Source organism: Chelmon rostratus, chromosome 1 (genome assembly GCF_017976325.1).
Source record: "Chelmon rostratus isolate fCheRos1 chromosome 1, fCheRos1.pri, whole genome shotgun sequence".
NCBI lineage: Eukaryota > Metazoa > Chordata > Actinopteri > Chaetodontiformes > Chaetodontidae > Chelmon > Chelmon rostratus.
The window spans coordinates 10,115,218-10,141,604 of NC_055658.1; the positions used below are offsets into that span (position 1 = coordinate 10,115,218).

General features: G+C 41.4%; 1 protein-coding gene across 1 annotated transcript in view; it reads right to left on the minus strand.

Moving 5' to 3' along the window:
• nfatc3a (nuclear factor of activated T cells 3a) overlaps positions 1-26,387 on the minus strand; it is a 67,096-nt gene that overhangs the window by 20,381 nt on the left and 20,328 nt on the right. Inside the window, exons 2-6 of the mRNA XM_041963636.1 lie at positions 24,218-25,400; positions 19,399-19,561; positions 5,930-6,129; positions 5,236-5,408; positions 4,611-4,751 (exon numbers count right to left, since the gene is read on the minus strand). Of these exons, the coding sequence (XP_041819570.1) occupies positions 4,611-4,751; positions 5,236-5,408; positions 5,930-6,129; positions 19,399-19,561; positions 24,218-25,400 (1,860 nt within the window). The remainder of the gene's footprint in view (positions 1-4,610; positions 4,752-5,235; positions 5,409-5,929; positions 6,130-19,398; positions 19,562-24,217; positions 25,401-26,387) is intronic.

Below are 26,387 nucleotides of genomic sequence, written 5' to 3' on the forward strand. Positions count from 1 at the left end.
CATCTGCAAAAAGTCTGCAGAGAGGACCAGCTTATGTGTTGATTCTAACAAAATAAGCACTCAACTGTAAGCCTTGTAATATTGAGGATATTCAGCTTTCTACCAAAATCCACACTCTATAGCAGCTTTAAACAGGAGATTTACCTGTTCTGATCTCACCCTAGCATTAGCTTTGGTTGTAGTAATCCACTAGTGCATTAGCCAATCATAACACTAAAGGGGTTCTCTCTTGCTTAACTTGTAGATGACAGCGAGGTTTAGTTTTTTTTTCAGTGAGCAAATGACCTTGAACGTCTTTACAGCTGACAGCAGTGCATTATTGCAGCACAGCTTGTTGACATTCAACAGGCAGGAGCAAGGGCCCCACATGCTCTGTCAGACAACAAGCGCCAACAGGAACCTCATACCATGCTAAGACAATGGCTCGGATCACCCAGACAGCCTGCCCCCCCCCCCCACCCCCCACCCGTCAGAGGAGAAAAGAGGATCGAGCAAAAATAAAAAAGGTTATTGCTGTTAATGTTGTAACATCTAACATCCCACAGTTGTTTGGCTTTTGCAACAGAAACAACACAGCGACCACAGAGTGTTAGTCGCTATTCAAGGCAGCCAGTGTTATGGCCTTTAAAGTCCACTCCTTTATATAAACATTCATCCTTGTAAAGTTGAAATACTCATGCCAATTATGGACTTATTTCTAACTTAAACGTTTGATGAGGTCCATATGTCTGTCTTCCATTTCTTATTCCTTATTGCTAACTAATGTGTTAGCTAACAACAATATTTTATTTTTCCTCTCTTTCCGAGAACATGTACAGACCACTGGTTAAATCAGAAAAAAATACGGGAAAGTGTGAGTATCACGGATTCAAAACAGAATTTCCAAATTTTCTTCATGGAAAGGCCTTTCATTGTGTAGGCTTTCATCATATTATCTACCTGACATCCACTTTGCAAACACAAATCACACCAAAGCTATGCACGTTTGGATACAGCAAGCCTAAACTATTAACTACTTTCTTACAGTTTGATGTTTATCTGCTTCAGAAACGGATCTCACATGAACACAAGCTAGGACCTCTGTTTCTGGGTAAAGTCAAGTAATATATAGCACCATTCCATTATCCCCGTGTACTAGTAACAATAGGGCAGTCTATCCATTTCTTCATGAATCTACTGTTGTCTTTCAATTATGAGACATGGTGGAAAAATATCTGTCACTGCCTCTGTTTCTTTGTTTTCTTCCATTCCTTTACTCCAATCAGTGCCTTTCTGCTCTAAAGCAGGTGGATTAGTCATGATGAGGAGGATCATTTGCACAAACCTAATCAACATCATCTTCCCTGCCCCCTCCATATTCTTTCCGTCTCCTTCCACACCCCGATGCCTTCATGCACCATGGGGCCCCAGCTTTCGTCCCTACCCAAGATGCACCTCTCTAAGGTTTCCACTTGCTGCTGTGCTATAAAGACTTGACCATCAGTGAGTTGTTTCAACTATGTTGCTTTGCTCTGCCATGCTTCACCTGGTACACCTCAAAGAGCTAAAGACATTCCTCAGGCCTGTTTTCTTTCTAGAAAATCTCAGAGAATGGCTCCCACTCACAAACATAACACCACTCAACTTTCTGCCATGTGTGAACTTGATTCTGTTGCTCTACATCTCAGAGGTTCCTCGGGCAGGCAGAGACTGGCTCACCGAATGTTGTCCATTAAATTTTCCATCCAAGGGAACAGCTATTACATGTGTTTTGATTACGGAGTGGTGTACAAAAGAGAAAAAGATAAGGCAGAGAAAGATTGGTGACTAAAAAGAAACACAATGAATAGCTCAGGGAGTTTAACTAAGTAATCTCTTTAGCCTAGGTATTTGTTAAACAGATATAGGCAACTTTTAAAGTCACAAATACTAATGTTAGGAAACAGAGACTCATTCTACATTCATCCTGATTGCCAAGCTCCCACCCTTGCTACACATGTGGTACAAGAAACCAAAGTGCTCCTGCACTAGCTTCCCAACTGCATACACTGCCAACTGTGATGACGGCAGAGGCAGTCCACATGCCCCCTTTCACTAATATTGCACTGAAAATACTATGAAAAAAAATATTGCAATGTAAATTGCAACTGCATCAGGATATACAGTATATTGCCTCTTGATCTGAGTTTACTATCTCATGCTTACTTGACAGATAACATTACCAGCAGACATAAATCTGTTCTGCATTTGACAAAATGCCCTGTGGTAATGAAGGACTTGTTGAGGCTGAGATCATGACAGATGTGATCTGGCAACTGACACACACGCACACACATTAGAGGTTAAATACATTTATGAGAAAAATGCCTTTTCTCTTCATATTTTTATTTTATTGTGAAAATGAAATATGGAAGTCATAGAACTATTTGCTATAAGGCAAAAAAAGAGGCTTTATTTGATTCTAAGAGCTAAACAAAATACCAGCCAAAAGCCACTACAATAAAAGTTAAGAAACTAGGTTTGGTCTGCTACTTACAAACTTGAGATCCAAATCCCTTTTTTCATATTTCTCTGTGACAGGGCTACAAAGTAACATTTTCCAACTGAGATGTTTCAGAACACCAGCCTAAATCAGTACAATTCAGTACCATGAGAACCATTAACTGTAAAATCAGGAGTTAGGGCAATTACTACAAACATGCTGGGCAGGAGTTATATCACAACCATTAAGCCCTCAAAAGAAAGTTGCAGATTTCCTCATTTTAAACTGACAAAGCAAATAAACAATCTCATATTTTCCAGTGTCTCCATCATCACATTGGACATCAACAGTAGCTCAAGATTTTCTCTCACTGTAAACATTAACAGCTAAGCTAAAAATTAACATTATGCAATAAGCACAAGCAGCTAAACTCTGTGCGGTATGAGTACTAGTATGCGTGTGTGTTCTAAAGTTTACAAGCATGTTGCTGCACAGTGTAACTACAAAAAGGCATAGAGTTTATAAATGGCTATGAGATCTGACTTATCTGTACACAGCATTCAGTAATGTTCAATTTCCAACGATGTTGATCGGTAAAACCAAAAGGATGCAGTAAACTCAAAATTGATGCGTTCAGGGGACTCACCCTATTGTTTACATAATTCTACACTGTGTCTTAACGGTCATCTCTGTTTAATCATGGTCATACATAATCATCTGTTTAATTCGGTGTGTATATGATACACTAACCTGCCCATATTATAGTGAAAAATCTCACGGTCATCTCCCACTAAAATAGCGCAGCTAACCAACAGATGCTGGCAGGAAATCGCACTGACAAACTTTAAAATATCTAAAGTTTGTATAGAAATACAGTTTGTCTTTATAGATTATATTAATGCTAAATTGACAAGACGACTGTCTACATATGACACCTGCTATCTTGTGTTTCTAGAGAAATGTGTTTCTGCAGATTTGTAAGAACTCTCAATATGTCATAATTCTCAGAGGGAGTTCGGCGTAATATTTGCCGTGGAGAGCATAGGGAGCTTCCGTTTATGCATTTTTTTTATGTTTTGTCACCACCACAGAAATATTAGGTACCTGCTAAAGTATGATAAGGTTGTCTGATACTCATTGACTGTGGTTAGTTATTGGTTGGAAAAATAGTTAACAGCTTAATAATGTGAGCTTGTATTTACTGATGGCGGCTGATCAGGCTAATTGTCAGCTAATTGTACTCAGTTTCTGGCTGCAGTGCACAGTAAATGGCTGTCCTTTGTTGTTTTTAAACTACTTTCCTAAACATGATGTGATTGATCGTGTAATTAACGACTCCTCATGAAACTTGACAGCTCAGCGTTCTCGCTGCCCTTTGTTTTAACTTTCCTTTTATAAGAAACATTAAAAATTATTCACCTAGAAAAAGCTCTTCTTTGTATAATATGGCCTCTGCTGCTGTGTGTCTGCAGTGTTTCTAGTGACAAGAAAAGAGTAGGAGCCTCGCCTTGAGAACTTTTTCATACGTATGTTTAATGTTAAACATGTAAAAAAGTGTTTTAAGTCTAATGATCTCAGACTCAAATGCTAAAGCATGGGTAGCATGGGTGTTGAAACTTGTTCAGATTATTCTTGATCACATTTATTGACTTTAATTTATCATAAAAAAAAGTCTTGCAGTAAATACAGTACATTAGTGATTTACCATTTCTTCATAATATGTAGTTATCACTTATCATCATTACACCATTGGTTTTTGCCATGGTGCCCTACATCTTGGCCATGATGCCACAATAAATTTCAATTTGTCAAAGGCCAAAGTGGCTTTGCCCGAAAAATGACTTGATTCCAGGCCTGGACATGCATCAGGCATGCCTCCTGCAAAATCTTCAGAACCTTCTGCAACATTTCCACGATCCAGTTTCATGTATAAGTATATAAATGCAAATTCATAACAATTCATAGTTTGTTGAAGAATATGATTGTCCAACAGACCACATAAATGACACATTGAATGTCTAACTCATGGTGGCCTACCTGAGACAATCTGTCATATAACCATGACACATGACGTTTTACACACACAACTGGCAAGCTGTTTCTGCAGTGGTGTTTCAAGGCTAAGCTGCTGTGCGGACATAACACTTACCAGGGCCTTTCTCCAGGAAGATGACCTTGGACTCTGGAAAGAAATTGGAGCCGGTGATGACCATCTCTTCTCCCCCGCTGACCAGGCAGCTGGTCAGGCTGGATTTCTCTACCTGGGGCAGCTCTTGAGCTGAACGCTGGGCTGGGGGAGACGCAGTAGGGGTTGAGGAATAAAGAAGATGATCATTTGCTGAGCTGTGTTCATTCACGCTGCAGTGTATTTTTTAGTGTGTACTATAGATGTACTGTAATACAAACAAATTAAGAGTGCCATCAAATCATGCAGGCTAATACACAATTGTCTAAAAATGTAGGCTAAAAGAGTACCACAGATTTGTATTAACACCTTTCTGAGAGCATCAAAAAACAAAAGGCAGTATTTCTTGCAGAGCTATGGTAATGAAAAAGACAGAACTAAGCACATTTGCATTTAACATTTATCAGATGTTCTTATCTTAAGTGACTTTCAGTGAGAGCAAACATTAGATTACATCAATATCCTAAATCACCAGACTGGAAGCTTGCTAATTTGTGTGCACTTGTCTGTCTCAATTTTTCCCATACGTGGCTTTCTCACTGAATGTGTTCGTGTGTGTGAGACTCAAGGCTGGGAAGTTGACACTCACAGCACTCCACAGGAATAGAGGCAGCCTGCAGCGACAACACCTTCCCGTTGGGTTGAGGGATGTGCACTCGGAACACCACCCGGACCCGTGTGTTCTTTCTTCCTATATCCGTCTCTCCCTTCCGCAGCTCAATGTCTGAGTTCCGCAGCTTGAGGATGCCAGCACAGTCGATACTGCAGGGTAGAGGGAAAATAGTTGGCCCAACATGGCAACACCGTGATGGCAATCTTCTAAGACATATTTAAGTAGTAAAGGCCTCGGAGTGATAAAACCAACCACAAGCGCAGCAGGGGACTGGCAACGAGAGGCAAATTAAGTGCTGAATCACAAAATAAAAATGCCTGTGAATATGATTTATTACAGTTGTAAATGAGAAAATCCCTACCAAATCCTTTCCTCTGAATTCCAATATAAATGAAACCAGACCTTATATAAATATAATCAGTCAGGTGATGCAGAATCATAAATATTCAAATAAAGTTTATTTCTCTGCTCCAAGGGAAACCCTCAGATTTTCCTTCTGTGCCTAACTCTCCTGTTGGTTTACATTAAGAAAATCTATTAAATCCCCATTGGAAGATGTTACAACCCAGTATGACCATAAACGTGGTTATTCTTTCACTGGACAGGGCTTCCTTCATGGTGGTAAGCTCATAACTGAGTAATGTATCCCTGTAGTGCTTCTGACACCTACCTGGCTGACATATTGTTTTCGGGCAGGAGAGGAATTTCAAGAACTTTGGTGCTGGAGACTATAATTTCTTGGCTGGCTGTGGCTACGGTTTTCCCGGTGATCCGGTGCACCTGGTAGAAGGCGTGCGGCCTCAAGTAACGGTCGTCTGCTGTTCCAATGAACATCTGCAGGTTGACAGGCTTCTCGCTGTAGCCAATGAGCTGAGACACGACAGAGACAGAGACAGAAAAACAGAATAAAAACAGATGTGAGTTCTTGGGGTCCACATGAGAGGTGTGAACAAAGGAATACTCTCTTCATTTCCATGGCCTTCAGAAGGCCACCTTTTTTGGAGGGAATCTAAATGTCAGGACGAGGGTGTTGCGATATTTCTGGCAGGGCCACTGGAGACTCATCTGGCGTTTTGGCCTCCAAGCAGTTTGACACTGATGTTTTTACCTAATAGTCTATAATTTTTTCCCCTCGCATGCCTGCACTTTCACAGGAATCTACGCAGGACACTGTTACCTCAAAAAACCTTACCAGAATCTTGAAACCTTGTCTGGTCAGTTGTTCCAAGACTAAATAAAAGTCATACTACCACAAAAAGGAAAACTCAGACAAGGCAATAACACATAACCAGAAAAATGAAAAACAAGGATGAATCTGAATGAATCTGTGGAAGTATGATATGTACTTTCTACTACTTTTCTCCTCCAATAAATATTACATTTAACATACTTAATTATACAAAAGCATCATTTATACGATCTTCGGTGAGGCCTTGTGCATATAAAAAGCCTTTTAATGGTAACACTGTGTCTAAAACGAAAAAATGCCAGCAAAAATGTCAACAGCTTTTTCAAATCCAGTAGTTCATGCATGCCAACCTGGTTGGCATCGGGCACCTGGAGTAGCAGCTGCCCTCTCCATTAGTCCCTGACTGCTGGCACCCGGTTTCCACTCAGGCAGGTGGGATTTTGGATGAAGGAAAAGTGTTGCGTGCCGGGTAGAGACAAGGGGAGGATGGAAAGGAGAGCAGGACTTTTCCTCCTCAGAGGCACAGAACAAACACACAGGCCACACAATCCTACTACTGTTGTAATGTTGTGCTTGGCAGACTGCGTGACGGCAAGATGGCACCCCCCCCCCCCACACACACACACACACACTCACACACACACACACAAACACTCCCACCGTACGGCCCTCGTAGCCCACACGTCCAGCTCAGATGGAGGGCAGCACATTGAGGGTAACAGAAGAGAACAAGGCCATTCATTGCTGTTTCACCCCAGGAACTGCCAAGCCTCAACCCCATCACAGCTGGCTCCTGACCCTTTCCTGCCTTGCAGGTTTGCGTCACACACCACTGTGTCAATGTTTGGTGCAAAAGTGTGGTGGGTGGAAGGAGACAAAGTGGGTGTAGCTTGGGATTTGTCATGTGCAGTTCCAAAACCAGCTTAAATAAAAAGGTCACAATGAGGCCTTGGAAACATACAATATGTACCAGAGAAAAAACAGAGAGAAAGCAGTAGCAAAACCTGCATACTGGGTTTCAAAGTACTGACTTTTGCGGAAGCCAATTAATAAAATATACTGGTCCTAAGCAGGATAATCAAACAACTTGTTTCCAGCCCTGGTAAGAGGTGTACTGGAATCAGTTTTCATGAGAAATGCTGTCATTGGGTTTACTGTGTAGCCTGTCCCCAATTTTTGCATCTGCCTCTCTTTTTCTCCCACTTGCTACTTCCAAGAGGGTCCCATGTGCTGAAAGAAGTCAAGGTATGGGGGCACCGATGTTGAACTGTTTGTTTGAGTTGTGGAAAAACTGAAATATGCTATTCTTATAGCAGGTTATGTGAGAGGATGAGCCTCCAGGGGCAGATCTAGGCAGGCAGGGTAGTGATCTTAAATCTTAATAATACTTCACTGTTCTTGTAGGGTTGTGCTACTGAGCTCCATAAAGACCCAAGAGAGGGCTGAGTTGTTAAATAATACACGGGAAACTCTATTACTAGCAAGCAAGCAAAACTGGACTTTGTGTAACTACTTAACACGTATATTGTTAGGAGATGCACAATGGTGACGTAACTCTTTCAGTGTGTAAAACTTTTGTAGCTAGGATAATAATAATATGCATTCATAAGCATTGCCTTGTTTAAATCGTATACTGAACACTTCTCTTTCACCTCCACTGTGGCTACCCCAGTGCCTCATGTTGATTAGAGTGGAGAGGCCAAAGGCTATACACAAGTCTGGGCTGAGAGGTGTTAATATAGCTTCAGAGTGAGCTGAGGGAGAAGCCACACAGCTGCCTGGTTCAGACAGGTCATTGTAACACTTGATGTTCATTTAGCTCAGATAAGAAGTGTTGGCTGACAATTCAGTCAACAAATTTGAAAAGAGGCCCTTTTAAAAAGAGGCAAAGGGAGAGAAATTAACACCAACATTGGCACAGTCTCAAAGAGGCACTGCTTTACAATACTAGAGTTTCACTGAAAAAAAAAACAAGGAATTACACTAGACATGGCAAGACTGTTAACTGAGTGGAAATTTGATCTTCTCCATTGAGTAAGTAGTGGCAGTTACAGTATAGTCATGTATAACTCTATAGTTAGGGAAAGGTTTATGAATAAATCAGCGATCACTCTGTCAACAGTTGAAGGTTTTCTAGGCGTTCCACATCAATTTTCCAACCCCCAAGCTTTGTTCGGAAGCAAAAAACTCCCTGCCCCAAGGTATGTTGATACTCCTCACCACATCCTCCATGTTCAGTGATGGAGGCAAGTCTGAATTAGACTGAATGACTAAATAAATGTGTTTGTGTCTCTGTGCCCTGTGAATAAGCTTGAGCTTGCTGTTGGTTCTTGTAGTACAGAGCATGCAGGATAGAGCGGCAACGATAAATCGATTAGTTGCTAACTATGAAATTTATCAGCAACTATTTTGATAATTAATTTCTAAACATGACCTTAAATGTAAATATTTTCTTGTTCTTTACTCCTCCATGACAATAAACTGAATATCTTTCACTTGTGGATAAACAAGACATTTTACAGACCAAATAAATAATGGATTAACCAAGAAAACTAACGATCGAGGTGATGGCCAGAGAAGGCAGCTTCCTCTTCAAGCAACTGCATATAGTGAAATAATTCCTCACTCTGCTTTCTCACCATCACCCGTGTCAAACTGGAATCAAGCCACTGAATGTGGCACAAGAAATATATTTCGGAAGGAAGTTGCACAGAGGACCAGCATGAGGCCCCTATAATAACCAGTAATGTGTTCATCTTTGAAAACCACATTAGATCTAAAGAGCCACATCAAAGTATAAATCCTGCTAGTAACAAGCTAACAGGTAATTATACACCCTGCTCTGAATGGATCCATGGCCATAAATGACACCATTATTCTGGATTCAAAGAAACATGGAGTCACAGGAATCAACTGTCTTGTGGCTTGCGTTGCTTGTTTTATGATCATGTCTGCACACTGTGGAAGTGAGTGCAGACAGGCAGCACTTGCACGTGTGTAAGTGTGTGTGCATGTGTCCATAAATCAGGGCATGTTTATTCACAACTCCATGTGTGTTCCAGACAGCATAAAATGAGTTAACAGTGTCTGGAGGAATGTATCTGTGAGAAAGGATAGATGGATGTTTAAAAAAAAACAAGCTTCCTATTTGAGCACCTGAAATTGTTGAGTTTCAACATGTTTAACATGAAATAAAGTAGAAAATGTGGAGGATTTATTTCTTCCAGTTTGCCAGTTCTACTCAACACTACAAACTGTCAACATGAAACAAAAAAGTCCTCAGTTTTTTTCTTTCCTTCCATTTACCCTCTTCATCTCTGCTTCTCTCTGTGTCCTCTTGTATTTTCTCTATTTCTCCGCCTCTGCACACAAGGGATTTGGTGTGGAGCCAGAGTGTTGACAAACATACACTTAGCAGGCCAGGAGTTCTTTCCAAATCAAATAATCAACCAGGAAAACCTGATTAGAGGGTCTAGAAAGAAAGGGCTCACTTCAGCAGTCCCAGTGAATCAACACTCCCGGCCAAACAGAAACATACCACACAGCCGGGCTAATTCGGTCCCTCTGCTATGGTCACAACTGCTACTAAAAACACAATTATTTTCTTTTTGGTGTTTCCTCAATTCAGTTCAGTTTGATTCATTTAGATACCTGAAAAAAATGCATTATGGCGTTATGAATGTAAGCCATTAAAAGGAAAAACTGATACAGTCAATAATAATTGTACACGTATAAGCCTTTGAACATGGATGTAGTTCAAAGAATAACATTTACTTTAGCAAAAAGGGCTCAGTTGATGGTACTGGTACACAAGTTATTACTTATATTAAAGGATTTTCATTGATCCCAAATTTTACAATAAAGTGTGGTTGACTTTCTGACAGTTTTACATCCTTAAGACAGCGTTACAACTGTGTAACAAAGGTTGAGTACAATGACACCATGAGCTCCTCAAATAGCAGTCCAAGCACACTTCAGGGGCCCATTTGCACCTTTAGAAAATGGGTAAAGCACCATCTGCAAATAGTGCGACTTGTAAACAAGCACACATGGATAATACCAGACTGAGAAGGCTTCTCGACAGTGAAATCTATGCTTGAGTGTGAAATACCACAGGAGGGTGGTCTCTGCACTTTTAACTCCTCACCTTTCTCCCTGTCCAGACCGCACTGAGCCCAACTGGTCAGTCAGCAAGTAACTGAGGCCTGGTAGAGATCAGTTCTTATATTAAACCACACTGACATTAAATCCAGTCACATGTCCCCAGCCTTGTGCTCGTTGAAGCCCTTAACTAACTTACGGCTGCTGCTGCTGCTTCTTACTGTGGATCGAGTTTAGGATGAACTCTCTCCCCTAAAATAAAACCGCTGGATACGGTTACATACTCAGATCCCACTAAATAAAGTCCCCACTTATTTTTGGCCTTCATCTGTTCCACTGATCCAGTAATAAGGTTAGCAAGCAGAGGGGAAAAACAGCTCCCATCACAGCATACACACCCGGGCATACACACACCAAAGCGTTTAAACTTTTGTTCAAAATATAAAAATGACAGTGCTGATATTGAGTGCTGAACTGGGCTTGAAGAGTTCTGATCATGTGATATTCACATGGGCAAAGCTAAGAGGGAGAATGTCACCTGCTCCATGCACCAAAGCACTGCCTCTCTTTATATACTGTGTTTCATCAACTACTTGTAGGCATTCATTCATTTTCTGTTTTAATGACTTATTCCCATTTTATCAGCGCTCATCCTCACTGCTTCTCCCACCCTATCTTCTCCTGACTTCCCTCCTTTCTTTCATCTCTTGCCTCTCCTTTTCCCTTTGTCACTCTCTCCTCTCCGTCCCTGTCCTTGCCTCTCACCTACCTCTGCTCTAGCCCTCTGCCGTAACTCGACACTTTCTCACAGCGAGCGCCTGACTCTGCCAAGTTGTTTCCCTGTGTTGCTCCACTGTTGCCATGGTGAGACTCTGCGTGTATGCAGAAGCGTGTGTGTGAGTGTGTGTGTGTGTGTGTATGAGCGTGCACCTACGTACACTCACGTTGGTGTAAACTACAGTCCTGGAGCTTGTGTCAGAGAGGGTCTGTGTGCTAGAATGTGTGGATTTAAGCACACTAACTTTGGTGTCAACTGTAGTCCTTGGAAAGGTTTGGGAAGTGTGTGTGAGAGAGAGTTTGTGTATGTATGTGTGTGTGTGGCAGTCTGGCTAGCATGGGTGAGCAACAGATGTAAAACAGGAGCAATGGTGGTCAAGGTCATGAGTGAGTCCATTTTATCTGGCTGTGGTTTCACTACTGTGGCACTGTGGCACCACGACCTGGGATCTATGGAGACACACACACACACACACACACACACACACACACACACACAGAGCACAGCTCACACAGGCTTGCTGTTTGCCCAGCACACTAGGGAGGGCAAAGAGAGCCAGGGGGCCGGTTGACTGTTTGTTTAAACAAGGTCAATACATGCGCGCACACACACACACAGGAGCGTTTACTGTATACTGCATGAGGGCTGTATATGGCCTTGCTAGACTTGTCCAAGCTCAATTCCTCTTATTCCCCATTCTATCCTCCCTCACTCTCCCTCTCTCATCTCTCCATCTCTCTTCCCCTCTCAGTAACTGTTTTCTCACTATGCACTAAGCCTGATTACAACAAATGAGAGCCAAGCTTCCAACATGTTTACATCAAATACAACCCTGGGGCAAAGCAACACCAGCTCTAGCCAGTTCACACAGTGCAAACCGCATGGCTCTGCATTGTTATCTGTGTGTCTCCCCATTATGACAGGCAGTCTATTGAGGGAGTCAGCAGAGCGAGAGAGAGACCCATCGAGGGAAAAGCTTCACTGTGGCGAAAAGCGAGAGAGCAAGTCTGAAGAAGAAAAGAAAGCAGATAAGACAGAGGTAGAGACATGTGGACAGAGTAAGGGAAAGGGTTAAAGGCACAGAAAATGTGAGAGTGAATGACAGAGACAGAGAGACAGATGGCAATGGGGTCACAGCCATGAATTCAAACATTGGGATGAAAATCATTTATTGCATCCAAGCCAGTGGAAATTTAAGGCTGTCTTGGACAGCTTCTGTCATATCCCCTTTCAAATCCTTGTTACCAGACACCATGGCCTCTTTTAGATTTATTATCTGTTGCAACAAGTTTAAAGATGGACATGATATTTTTTTCCACTGTCTGTTTTATTTTTCAGACTTGTAATGAAGCACAGTCCGATACAATGTTTGTGTGTACTCATTTGGTTGTGTGCTGTGTACTGTGACTGTTTCTTCACTTTATCTGACAGCCTTTTTCTGTTTTGTCTGCCTGCCTGCCTCAATCCGTAGCAGCAGGTAATACCAGAGGGGCTCCTTATATTTGTGTGGGTGCAGCAGCACTCAATTAAGCTGGTTAAATACGCACAAGGATACCTCAGCCAGCCAAAGAGGCTTTGGAATTATATGTCTCCTAGCAACAGGTGTACTGATTATGGTCTGCAGCTAGCCCCAGAGGAATGGCAAAAACAGTCAGTCAGAAAGGCACAGATGAGGCCATCCTGCAATAGTACGATTATTTTAAAAAGGTCAGCTGGTCAACAATATTGCTATATATTGAGAACCATCAGGGAGGATCTTGCACATTTTTAAATAACCTCAAAGATATTTTCAACATTTGTACATCATTATCAATATGACAATGCTTGTTTTCAAGTCTGTATAATGTATATTGTATGAACAGTACATAAACATGCTTGTGCTATGTATAGTGGAAAATAGTTCATTCTTCAAATATATTCCTAAGTAATTGTAAATAATTTCTTTCAACCATCAGAAAGTTCAAATATTTCCCTAGCAACCATCAGGTTACAAAGGGGAGGATTTCTATTATAGACTTCGTATTTGTTGTTACACGTGAATAAGAAGTAATTGTTCTAATGGATAGTCCCACAAAAATCGTTGATAGAAAGATCTCAACAAAGCTACACTGTGGCTAGCAACAATATCATTAACACTGAGCATCAGTCTTTGCATTGGGAAACACAGCATTCCTCATAGAAACCAGTGCTATGAATCATGTCTGGCAAAACAATTCAATAGAAAAACTGTCATGCTTTATGGTCTTTGTTTGTCTGGCTACCTTACATAGAGACACTATAGCAATTGCCAGCCAATGCTTTATGATACCCCTGCCTCTCTTTAGATCGCTGATCAACAGCTGATCAGCACCCTTAATTCTTTCTTGTTACTATTAGCAGACCAAGTTGGTGCCAAACTTGTGTTTTCTTCCTTGAATAAGTGAGATGTATTTGTGTTGCCAGAGCACATGTTACTGTGGCATTGAATTCAAAGGCATGTCTACTGCTCAATATCATGCACCACACACTATGTATGAAACTAATGTTTCTTGCAAAGCTAGAAATTGATACAAGTGGCAGAGTACATGCAAACATTAGCTTGTGGTAGTTAATATTCTCACTTGAGCTGTACAACAGGATCTCTTCAGTGCTTCATTTGCCTCGTATTTTCTATGGCTCTACTTCTTAACAGCTCCTACATCCTGTGTTTGGGGCCCAAAACCACAGCTTAGAAATTACTGACCTAAAACTGCTCTTCAACTGAGCCATTAAATTCTTCACAGAGTCCCTGAGAAATCTGGATGAGAGCCACTAGATGAGAGGAATGAGTAACTTAAAGCTAGTAGAACCTCAAACAGAAACTAAAAGAACCTGAGTATTTCTTTTTCACAGAAAAGGCCAATTTTGAAAGTTCCTTATCAAAACCTTGTGTACCAATCCACGATCCTGTCAAAAGCACATAAGTAAAATGGAGCTGCCGGGTAAATCCCTCGCAACTTCAAAACAATATATTAATTGAACAACTGTATGCACTGTTGTATTTCTAATAGGCGTAAATCTAATCTGATTTGTTTTGATGCTAATAACCCAGATCTTTCATTTTTCTACATTAATCCAATTTTAGAAGTTGGTTACAAACAGAGCGCCAACACAAAAACCCATATACAGAAGCCTCATAGTTTGCTTGACCAGTGTCTGATCAGTGAAACACTTGTTGGGACTTCCACCTAAAGGTGATGAACAATAGAAGTCAATAACACCTGGCAGGCCACAAGAAAACCACCAGGCACTGGTGCCTAAATGGCAGGATAGAGACATCCTTAAGTTTGTAAACAAGGCTCTGGCTCATCTGCAAGAGTTTGCCAGTGGGTAGTCGGGTACAGATCATGTTACTGTGACATACTACTTGAAGCCAACCTGCTAAAAGAGAGTGGTTTGAGCTTCAAAGTAGAGTATACACAACCCTCAAAATTGTAACCAAAGGTTACCTGACTGAGAACTATTTAAATCTGGCAAATGTGACCTCTTTTAGACCTCGAGACAAGGAACATCCCCGTAGGCAGAAGCAAGAAGGATGGACCCAAAACCACAAGCAGCTGCAGCAGTCCATGAAGTGAACTTTCCAAATCTGACTAAACTGATGAAAAAGAATGAGCATGCAGCAACCAGACTTGGTTACACGCCACAGAACTGCCCTCAAGCCACATGGATGAGCTTTCTTACCACCTGTGAAATGTAAAAATGCATAGACTGGATTAGATGGTGAGTTTCTGAACTTTTCCATCTCCGAGCAATAGCACAACGAGCACAACCCTGGTCCTGGCAGAACCTGTGAACCTCTTACCAGCTTGCACTCCACTTTCTATTTCTTCAAGAAGTCACAACTGTATACAAAGTTGAAGACTTTATCATTTTTGACTATCTAAAGTATTAGTTCCATTAGTAGGATTTTCATACATTTTCCTTACACCTAATAGTACATGCCTACATGATCTTGATCCTGACTGCTACTGTCAATCATGATTTATTGGACTAGACAAGGCAATATGGCTTGGTATTTACTACTGCTGAGGGCTCCAAAACAAAAATGTGTAAGCCAAGAAATCTTAGTTTGCAGACTTCAATCAGGCCAGATGAAGAAATGAAATGTGTCCAGAGACAAAAACAGACATAGTCCTGTTGAAAAACACAAGGGCGAAAGAATTTCGGATTAACAAACCAAGGAGACGATAACATAATAACTCACTCTTCTTCCTCTTACACACTAACAGTACAATACAAACATTTTAGATCTTCAACACATGTAAACTAGACCAGCCCCCCTGCTCCCTCCTCAGACATTCTCTTGTTTTTCTGTTGACACAGCAGCTCAGTGGTGCATTGATCTGGGCAACAGCGTGGCCACAAAAGGAAGTCATCACCATGTCCAGATGGCAGCTATGCCGTCATCTGGTGACATCACGCAACCAGAGTCAAGACCCGAGGAGAATGAGACATCCCACAGGGCCGCAAAGGATGTAGAGGTACAAGCTGTAGAAAGGACAGCTGCTGGAGCATCATAGTGTTTCAGATCAAAAATACTAAATCTTGTGAAGAAAAGCTTGCCTTGAATGTCGAGAATAGCACAGAGATGAAAAACAGAATGCTTATATTCATTCAGTCAACTGGCACTTTTGTAATCATAATCATAAGTCTATTTTCTAGGCCTCTCACTATATACTAATGTTTGGCATCAAAACAAAGAAAAGCTCCTTATTAATGTTGCTGCCAAAATTGTTAATATTGGTAGCATCCCAATCTACATATTCAAATTCTATGGCAGAGACGCTTCACACATCCTGGCACCAGTGTCACTCTGTATTCGGGGAATAGCTTGGGTCACACCTTCAGGGCACCTGGGAAACATGATATGTGCAAGCTTGTAAACACAGTCAAAACAGTGGCTGCATGACATTGAGTTTCCCTCCAATAACATCTTGTGTTTTTGCCATTGTTGTATATGGCATTTTTTACTGTTTATTTTTTTTACAGATCTCACCATATATCCAGAGCTGCATGTCCTTCTAATAACCTCAAACAATACAAAGTGCACGTGTGTGTGTGTGTGTGTGTTGGTTTTCAAAGTAAATGCGTTTCTGTAAAAACAATAATGGCACCACAGGGTGACGAAACAACCTTTCAATACAGTCCTTTTTTTGCACAGTGCATCAAAAAAAAAGCAAAGAGGACCAACAATAGAGGAGTGGATGTTTAGTAAACAAAGACTGGCTCGACCTGCTGGACATGTGCTGATGCTATCTATACTCACACAGCACAAGCCAGCTGTTAATTCTATGTTGATTGCCAGTGTTTTAAGTGTCTACACCTAAAAAAATTAGTTGTGTAAGTGTATCCTAAAATTATTGTGAAGCATACACTCTTCTGTAAAAGCTCAGAGAGGTGAGTTACTGTGAGTTCAATACACAGGAAATGAGTGCTATATTCAGAATGAACAATTTACAGATAGGCATTATATTATCAGTATCGAGGTGTTAAAATGATAAACTTTGAAAACTGCCTCTATACTGAAAAGAGTGGAGCGGTATGTTTAATAGCTAACGGCAGAATGATGCAAAGATTTCTTTAGTTTAACATCACACATACTCTTACCCTAAACTGTAAACCCATACACTCACCCCTCCCTCCCTCCCTCCCTCCTTCATAATGCTCATTCACCCACACAAATTCTCTCCGTGCACAGGGCTCTGCAAACCGCTGCTCATGACAAGCAAATGTGTGCTTTTCTCACTCCGTGTGCTCCCTCTGACCGTGACAATGCATTGCTGTTTGTCAATGTGATCATGAAAGTGCGTTCCAGCAGAAACGCATTTAATTTTAATTTTCAGAATACTGGTACTGAATGTCGACAGAAGAAACACTGACTCCTTTCACTTTTTGTAAGTATCTATCAATACAGTTCTAGGCACCCAGCCACAATCATTTATCAAGAACAGAACAAAGTGCCTTGTAACCCTTGCTCATCTAAAAAAAAACCTTCAGTGGGAGTTAACCAAATTTCTCTTGTGACTTATCGTCTGTTTTTGCCTCCTTGATCTAAACTGCTATCAATGGAGTTACTTTATATTCTAATCTTGGTCAGTCAACCTAACAAAAACTAACAATCATAACAACATAAAACAGATTACTTAATAAAAATATACAATTCTAAAAAAAAAAAAAACACAAAGTCTTCACACTACATTAAAACCGGCCGCACTGACTGTCAGGGCTAAGCACACAGTTAGAGTAGACCAGATTCCAGCTGGGTTTGGAGTCATTTTTGAAATTGTCCTGTCTGAACTAATATATAAACTCTACTCACTAGCTTCTGCAAGAAAACTGCTATGACCAAACAATTCCCTCTGGGGATGAGGAATGAGGGCAAGCGTGGCAAACCGCTTGGTTGAAAACATTTGACAGCTAAATTATGCATTGTCACATATGGCAGGATAGAAACTTGGTCTAACTGAGGTTGAAATGGTTAATGATTGGCCTGGAGGGAGCCTACATGACTGAACGTATGAGGACATGGGCTGTTTCTAAAGCAACAAATGGCAGTAATTTGGGTTTCCTTGTTGTTTCAGGATATTCTGTGTCCACAGCTGTTCGATTGTTGTATTTCTTTTCATTGTTATATGCGCTGTATATTGTGCATAATGAGCGGTGACTGGGTAAGCCTAAGGACTAACCTACTTCCCATCTGTAGTCCCAAGCAATGACAACAGTTGCCCACTCCCAAAAATAACAAGACTAATAACAATTACACATTAATTTGGCTGTGTTTCCAATGCACTTTTACACATTTCACCATCAATAGAATATACTGGATTTAAAATAGATTGATAAAGGATTATCTTATATTGATAACATTTTTTTTTTATTTATATTTTTACAGATTTTGCACTTCGGACCAGAAATATACTGCATTTAAACAAAAAACTAAACAATGAAAGTCACATTTATCCACATTTTGGGTTTTAGACAAAATGACTGCACTGATAGTAGAGTATATGCAGATGTGAAAGATATACAGAGGATAGTGGAGCGTACGTGGCAATCCTATTAGGCTGACTGGACAGCTGACCGAACTGGCAGTCTGAACTCAACCATTGTTGGGTTCCACAACAAACCCAGAGGCCATATCTTAATCATAAACACAAAGGAAGCTTGTCACTGTGTTCTTGAAATATTAATGGGACTGAAATCTTCCGCTGTTGCTCTCTCTCTCTCTCTCTTCCTACTCGCCAAGAGAAAAGCAGCCATAGCTCTATGTAGGCTTACCTAGTCTCTTGCAGGTGCTATCAAATGGCAGACCAGCTGACTGGGCTACAGTGACAGCTCTCTTGCCTGCCTGCCTGCTTGTCTTCCTGTCTCAAAAGGTTGACTGACAGTCTTGCTGTGAAGAGAGGATCCATGTGACAATCCACATATGCAAATCTGTAAAATGAAACCCTAAATGTAATGCTCATTTACAACAACCAGATGATGTCTGACCTTTGAGGCTGAACAGCTACTTATTTGTAGTTCAATAATGGATTCATTTTATCATTCAAATACTGCTATCTGTATTTTTAGTAGGAAGTGCCATCTCTGCAAGCTGGAAAACAGTCTATATCTCCAGAAAACATTGCTAAATTCAGCAAATAAGCTCAGTTCATCTTATTTGTCTTCGTTTCATGTCTGACTTCATCACTGAAGGCTAAAAGAGCTGACATCTTGGCAGCGTGGTTAACTTAACTAATGCATGGCCAGCATCATGTTAACAGACAATAAATCAGTCCTGACCTCGGGGGGAAATTTAATCCTCAGTATGGTAGAGAGATCAGTGTTAGTATTTTGTTTAATGGAGCAAAAAAACAAAGTTTCTGTTCTGCAAAAGAGATTTTGGTCATTTTTATGCATAGGAGTTTTCCATATCTAAGCTTGTTCGTATTTGAAAAATGGTCTTTACAGTTTCAGGTTTAAACTACAAAATGGTGGAGGTTTTTGACACTGCTTAAGGCTGACTGAGCAGCAGTAAGTGCACCAAATGTGGGAAAACAAAATATTTTACCTTGACAAGTGGGTGGCCACCAGATGCTGCTTTGACAGCTCCTCGGCTGCCCTCGGTCTCATAGTGCGCTCGGTGGTGGGCTTTAGGTTGCACCTCTATCTTGAGCTCATACTGGCCAAACTGGCTTGGCAGTGGCCAATCTAGGGGAGGCAGTGAGGAGGTCCTAAGGGGAGAATACAACAAGAATGAACTCACACACACCCACAGAAAGAGGAAGAGTATATAAGAGCTTCAGTATGAAACCATTATAAGATATAGTGTTAAGAGACTAATCTGACACATGTAGTAATTAGTGCATGTAAATTTGAACAAACTGTCCTGAAGCTTAAGACAGAGAGTCTCATCTGTGATGAGGAAAGAACATTTTAACAGTCTTAACAGTAAGAATTTCCACTTAGAAAAACTTGGGTGCTCACACCTTCACATTTTCCATATTTCAATTTATTCTGTGCAGACATGTTAATCCATGTGACATCACAGAGTCGGGTCAAGCAAGACAACCTCTCGCTCAACTCTCTGTCTTAAGGCCATCTGAAAACATTCAAAAGCTGAAAAGGTGGTATTCCCCTTTGATGGTCTGAGACAGTATAGTAGGTGTAAAAAGGGGGTGTCACATGCAGCACACTTAGCCCCAACAGACAGTAAATCACTGGAATGCCCACAAGCATTAATTCTGTTCTTCAACATAACACTTGTAATAGGTCATGTTAGGACTTAAAGGGTGAATCATTTTCTCTGTGAGTCTTCCGTGTGGGCGAGTGAAAGGTGGTAGGATGAGAGCGTTTGTCAGAAGGTGAGTAAATTACAGTGTATGTGTGTGTGTCTGTGCATACTGTACAAGTGTATATTGTACGTGTTGAGCAACACAGGGGCTGGCATTGTTTGTTTTCCCTCCCTTCCCTCTTTTTTTTTTATCTGCACAAGCCACAATCATATTTGAACAGCTGCACTCGAAAATACAACACTCAGTGGCCTTCTCCACAGATAAACTGGTCTCTCCATCTGAGTGCATTAGTTCAGTTTATCCCCAAAACATTTTGTAAACACTGGCATCAACCATAAGCATCGTAACCTTTTCCAAATGTTGCTGTATTTGTTGTTGTTGATTATAATTTTTTTAATTATACAAAAGTACAACATCCACAATCCGCTAAAACTAATGATTTTGGAGCATATTGCCATGTGCCCAAATGCCTAAAATGGGCAGTAATCTGGACCAAAGTATAATTTTGTTGTAGACATACTGAAAAATAAACCATCCACATGAATTAGAAGTGAAATATACCTCATCAAGACACTAATACTACCAATATCTTTAACTTTGCCTTTTTTATCATCATTATCTTTATATCTGTCGCTGTTATGATTATTCTATGTATGAAGCTTCAAATGTCATGAAAAGAAATTTCCACAACATCCACAGCTTGATTTATGTCTGTTTACTCAGCTTGTATTACTAGTTTAATTTTGTTTTACATGCTGTTGCTCACGTAAGTCCATCTTTTTATTCTATTCTGTACCCTATATCTATATTGAACTACTATACTACATATGTTTAACTGGACATGGTACTTTAATTGTAGTATAAGACACGATGTAAGCCATTGTCACTTCTTGACAGAGCACACAATTAATTATTCATGACCCAAGAGGCCTACTGTGGGGCAGCAGAAGCTATACAGTATATGTGTCACCCAGGTGTTTTGTCTGGAAGCAGTTACAAAGTGCCATTGGGTTTTTTTTAGCACAGCAGTATAAGCAATCATAAATTAAACTGTCTGTGTCTATGTATGCATGCACACTCCCACTGTGTCCATGAATGTGTATGTGTGCCTGTATGTGTATGGCTGTGTATGTTAGGCCTGAGCCTGTGCTGAAGGCAGGTGCAAGTTTGTGCTGTCTCATGGGTCAAGAGTCAGACGCCCTATGCTACACACTGATCTGTACCTCAGTTTTGGCCACTGTAGGCTCTTTGTGCTCCCTGTCAAATGGTGGAATAAGCTTTTCTTTGGCTCTCTACAAGGCGGTACAGGGTCCTAGCATGCAAATGTTCCTACGCTAAACTGCATGATACATCTTTGACAGTACAAATAGTTTTTAAGGGACGTTTTGTAAAGTTGTAGCCAGCATGGTTGACTCTCTTAATTATTCCCTTTCCAAATGTCTGTCAAGTGCTGCTATGTGTAGACCAATCTGATCAGACTGAATTAAAGGCATGTGAGTCGAGCTTTCATTGGAGCCATTTCACTTCATAAACTGTTTTACGGACTGGCATCCAGTCCAAAGGAAAGACTGCATTTTGGAATGAAAAGCCATATGTCTGATATTTTGTAGTTTTGAGAAGCTAAATGTAGACATGTGGCTACAAATCTAACTGAGTAACATTCTACAGATTTCCCTACCACATATGACAGGAAAATCACCTAAAACCACTTTAGGTTGTAACTTGTCACATAAACTAACCAGATTAAACAGCCAGGATGAGCAAATCACATGCAATTATAGCAAATAGTTGTCATGGATGTACCCTGTCACTTTTTCTTATCCTGCTTTAAAACAAAGTTTATACTGTATGGCTATCTGTGCTAAGTAACTGTAATGATGGATGTACAGCTACAATTCCCAAATAGTTAACAAAGACTATTCTCAATCCTTTAAAGTTTGATTTTCAAACAAGGTTTTCACTGACAGGCGCTCTATCTAAGATCTAACAAAGTGTAATAGAGGCACCTAACCCTTATGTTTTCCTCCCGGCAGCCATGACATAACCACTTTGCATGGCTGCTACAGTAACAGGAGTAGAGGAGGAGGAAATATGAGCTTTGTGATGGAGCAGAGAAGCAGCAGAGGCCTATGTCCTGACATACCATAACCTTTCTCAAATGTCTAAGCCATGGTGTAGGGGCTCCTGGCCAATCCCATTCCCACAACCCATCTAGTCTTCGTGGTAGTCACCATTATCCCACTATCATCCTTTTCATCCAATGAATTTGATAATCTTGCATCTGCACAAGTTGAATAAATGTGAGTTTCACTTTAAGTTACAAAGAAACAACACGGATTACAAATTTTACAAGAAACTAACTACCTTGCATTGCTGGATTATTTTTGGTAACAATTCTACCCTAGGCCCTTTTTACCGACTAACTACTGTATTTGCAACATAGTTTTACTGGCCGTTTGTTTAAATAAAGCTTTTGGCAACCAACTCATAAGAGTTTATCAATATTTCATTGTAGACAGCTCAGGGAGAAAGGGTGAGAAGACTCTGTCAAAGTCAGTGTCTGAACACCCCACCAATTTTTTTATCCCATCCACTCCAACCCAATCCCAATCATTCCATCTGGGCCATCTGCTCAAAACACCACAAACACACATTAGTTTGTTAGTGGTGTTGAGTTGCCTATGTGCATGCACACAGGCACCTCAACAGTCTTCTATCTCATGGCAGACATAAGGTTACACTCCCTAACTCTCTGCTGTAGAAATCACACCTGATATTTGAAATTTTGTTTTAAGTTTGACCTGTACTTTATGCCACAGTGAGCAACTATTGAAGGCCTACTCTACAGCAATGGACATTATCTAGTCGCTGTCATAGCCATGGCCTTAGGAAATTTCACTTGCAAGGGCAAGGATGAAAAGATCAAATGGTGACTCATCATAGAGCTGGCAATGTTACCCTGTTATTGTCTGGAGAGTGTTGGGTCTATGTGAACAAGTGTTGTGTTATGTCTATGAATGTGTCTGTGTATGTATGTGTGTGAGTGTGTGTGTGTGTGTGTGTGTGTGTGTGTGTGTGTGTGTGTGGTGGCCCCCTCGCCATATGTGCCCTGTGCTGATTTACTGTGCTAGGGGCCAGTGCACACAAACAAGGCCATGTCTTCATCTGCTGCACACATTGGAGAACAGACAGCAGAATCCTCTCCAAAAAATATTCCATTATGAGTTTCTGATTGCACCCGTCACTCCTGTGGAGATTGTGCCTGTGTGTTTGCATGTGTGTGTCTGTGTGTTTGGAGGACTGGGTGCTGTGAAAGTCCTTGTGCCCACCCCCCCCCCCCCACACACACACACTAATAAACTTGTATTACTCTACTGCATAACTAAATCACATTTAATACTGCTGATACAAAGCGCAAAGTTCCCCTGGTACTGAACATTGATCTGCAGAGTTCCATCAAAAGGCCTACCATTAATCCAACTTGCTGTTTGATACTAATTTACTGCATTGCAATGTTCACACCTCTCTACTAGATCAAAAAGGGTTCTAAATCTTTATGACAGCTCCCTACACTCACAGCAATCACCACTGAGGTCTATTGTTCGGTCTTGACCTACTAAGAACTTCTAAGATTGACGACATGTGTTGTCTTGCCAAGCTGTGATTAATAATTCACAAAAAATACTGATTAAGAGGCAGTTACATACTGCCTACTGCATACTGTTTTTGGCTCTAAGTGAAAAACGCAAAGTTTCACGACACAATGCATCAAGAATCTATTCAATACTATTATTGCAGTCATGACTGTTGCCAAGTCTTTCTCAAATACAAACAGGAAGTAGAATAGAGCAAATGGATTGCAACAGAGAGATCTTTTCAACCAGTTGAGTAAGTCCTCGCTGACATTTTAAAAGATAAAAACGTCTGAATTTTCCAAACACTTCCTCTCCAACCGAGTCTTCTACATCTGCATGAATCATTTGCTTTAGCTGGATTAGATGACCGAAAATGTGAGATGAAGATGAATTTAGACAAGATTGTTATTAGTAAAATCCACTTTTTTATGCTTATTCTCCTCAACATCAGCAAATTTACCTGAATATTGGTGTATGACCAGGCTTGGGTTTATTCCATGAGAAGTGAGAGGGTACTGACAGGAACTGTTCCCCAGGCCCATCCTTCTTCAGGCTGTGCAGGGCCTCGTCTGAAGGAGAGTCTAGACTAGGAGACATACTTCCCTGGTCATCTGACCCCAGCTCCCCTTTCCCAGTCTGCAGAGCTGTTCTGTCCTGTGAGGTCTTCCTTGTCTTGGATGGGATGTCAGCCTCAGATGGGCAGCACTGGAAGGGTGACATGCCTGCAGAAGGACTGCCAACCCAGGTGTCCTCTGTCACGCTGCCCCTTGGTGAAGGTCCTGGTGTGGGTGTGGGTGAGTGATGAGGAGACAATGAGCCAGGGTAGCAGATGTCAGCGCTCGAGTGGCGTCTCTTCCCACAGGGTGAGGTGGGACGTGAGGAGGGCCTTGAAGGTGGCCGTGGGCTAAGCCAATTTTCATCAGTGACACTGGTGCGAGGCGAGTGGCAGGGTGATTGTCGGGGTGACAGGCTGATAGAGTGGGAGTGATGCACAAAGGCAGGGTGGTGGTGTTGCCAGTGGGGCTGCTCCTCCAAAACGCCACCACTGGTTTGAGGGGAGGCACCGCCTGGAGAAGTAAGCGGTGGGCCCAGGGTGAATCGGGCAGCTGCTTCATTTAGCTCTGAGTCAACATCGTCATAGATGTGTGAGAATGATTCACAGGATGAGGCATCAGAGAACCAGCTCCTAGAGGAGAGGCTGCTGCATGGGCTAGGGCTGAGCGAAGAGTCCCGGTATGAGTGGTCCAGGGGGAGATACAGGTGGTCTCTTGACAGGGGCCTATCACCATGGTAGTCCCCATCAGGGCCATTGGCCCTGAGATCCTCTTCATTGGCATCCATCTCCTGCTGGCAGCTGGGGGAGATAGAGGTTATCTGGATACTGGGACATTCAAAGGCCTTTGGTGCCTCCACAGGAACAGAGGGCAGCAGGGGGGAGGTGCCGTACTTGGAGTCTTGTGCCTCATAGCTCGGAGGTTCAGGTCCTGTTTTGTGTGACTGAAAGCATGGCGAAGTGCTGATGACCTGGGAGTGGGACTGCATGCCATGACGAGGCAGACCAATAGACTGGTGGTTGGTGACCATAGATTGGGGCTGGCCCACGTTTAGGATGTAGAATGAAGTGTTGTCATCAGGCTCCAGATCTAGGAGAAGAAAAGGAAGGGAAGATTAGATAAAGTAATATAGAGAATATTTTCAATTACTGTAGTTTTTTTCTGAACATTTCTTTAATTTCCTTAGTTCGACTTTGTTGACCGAATGAAGAAGTACAATAAAAGTGCTCTTGATACAAATATCCAGAGCAATTCTAATCAAGAAGTTTAAAGACTACACCTTAGTTGCGTCACAGTTCTTCAAACCACAATTTTGGGGATAACGTATGATACCTAAGAGTGTATTGGCACATATAAGGTAGTGTTTATGCAGAGCAGACAAAAGCACTAGTGGGCACATTTGCATAGAACGCATCCTTTAATCATCCATAATAACTTAATTTTCTGCTTTAGAGCTTGTGCTGGCTCTTGAATTAGGCACAAGATCCATGATTATGAGGTCAAACTGCCAATCCACAGTCACCCAAGATATTGAAAGCATATTAAATGTGTTGTATATTAGTGTTTAGGTCACTGTATATTTGTGCCTGAGGACTCCGAGAACAGAGAAGTGGTCCGGACTCTCCTCCTGGCCTATTTATCTGTTTGTTGGATTTAAAAAGAAAAGGAGAAGATGCAACTGGTCATTATTTTAAGTCCAACTACTAATACTGCGTTCCTCCAACTAGTAATGTACTCATCCCGCTACAGTCTTGTTTGCACACAATACTATGTGACACCAGGGCTAGGCTTGAGCCTCTGGTGACCAAAATTGCACAAAATTATTTGGTAACAGATTCATGTGCGGTTGCATCCTGAGTTTGGGCATGCAATTGAGCCCAGTTTCAGGAAATTAGAGGCCAGAGTGTTGCTGGGTAGCAGGCACTCATACAGGCATGGTTCCAAGAGGGATAACCGATGAACAGCACTACTCAGGAAACAAATTCACACAACGGTGCGTGCTGTCGGCTGTCATCACAGCTAGCTCCGGCAGGCTATTTATACCAAAGGTCATCCGGCACAGGCAGTAAGTACACA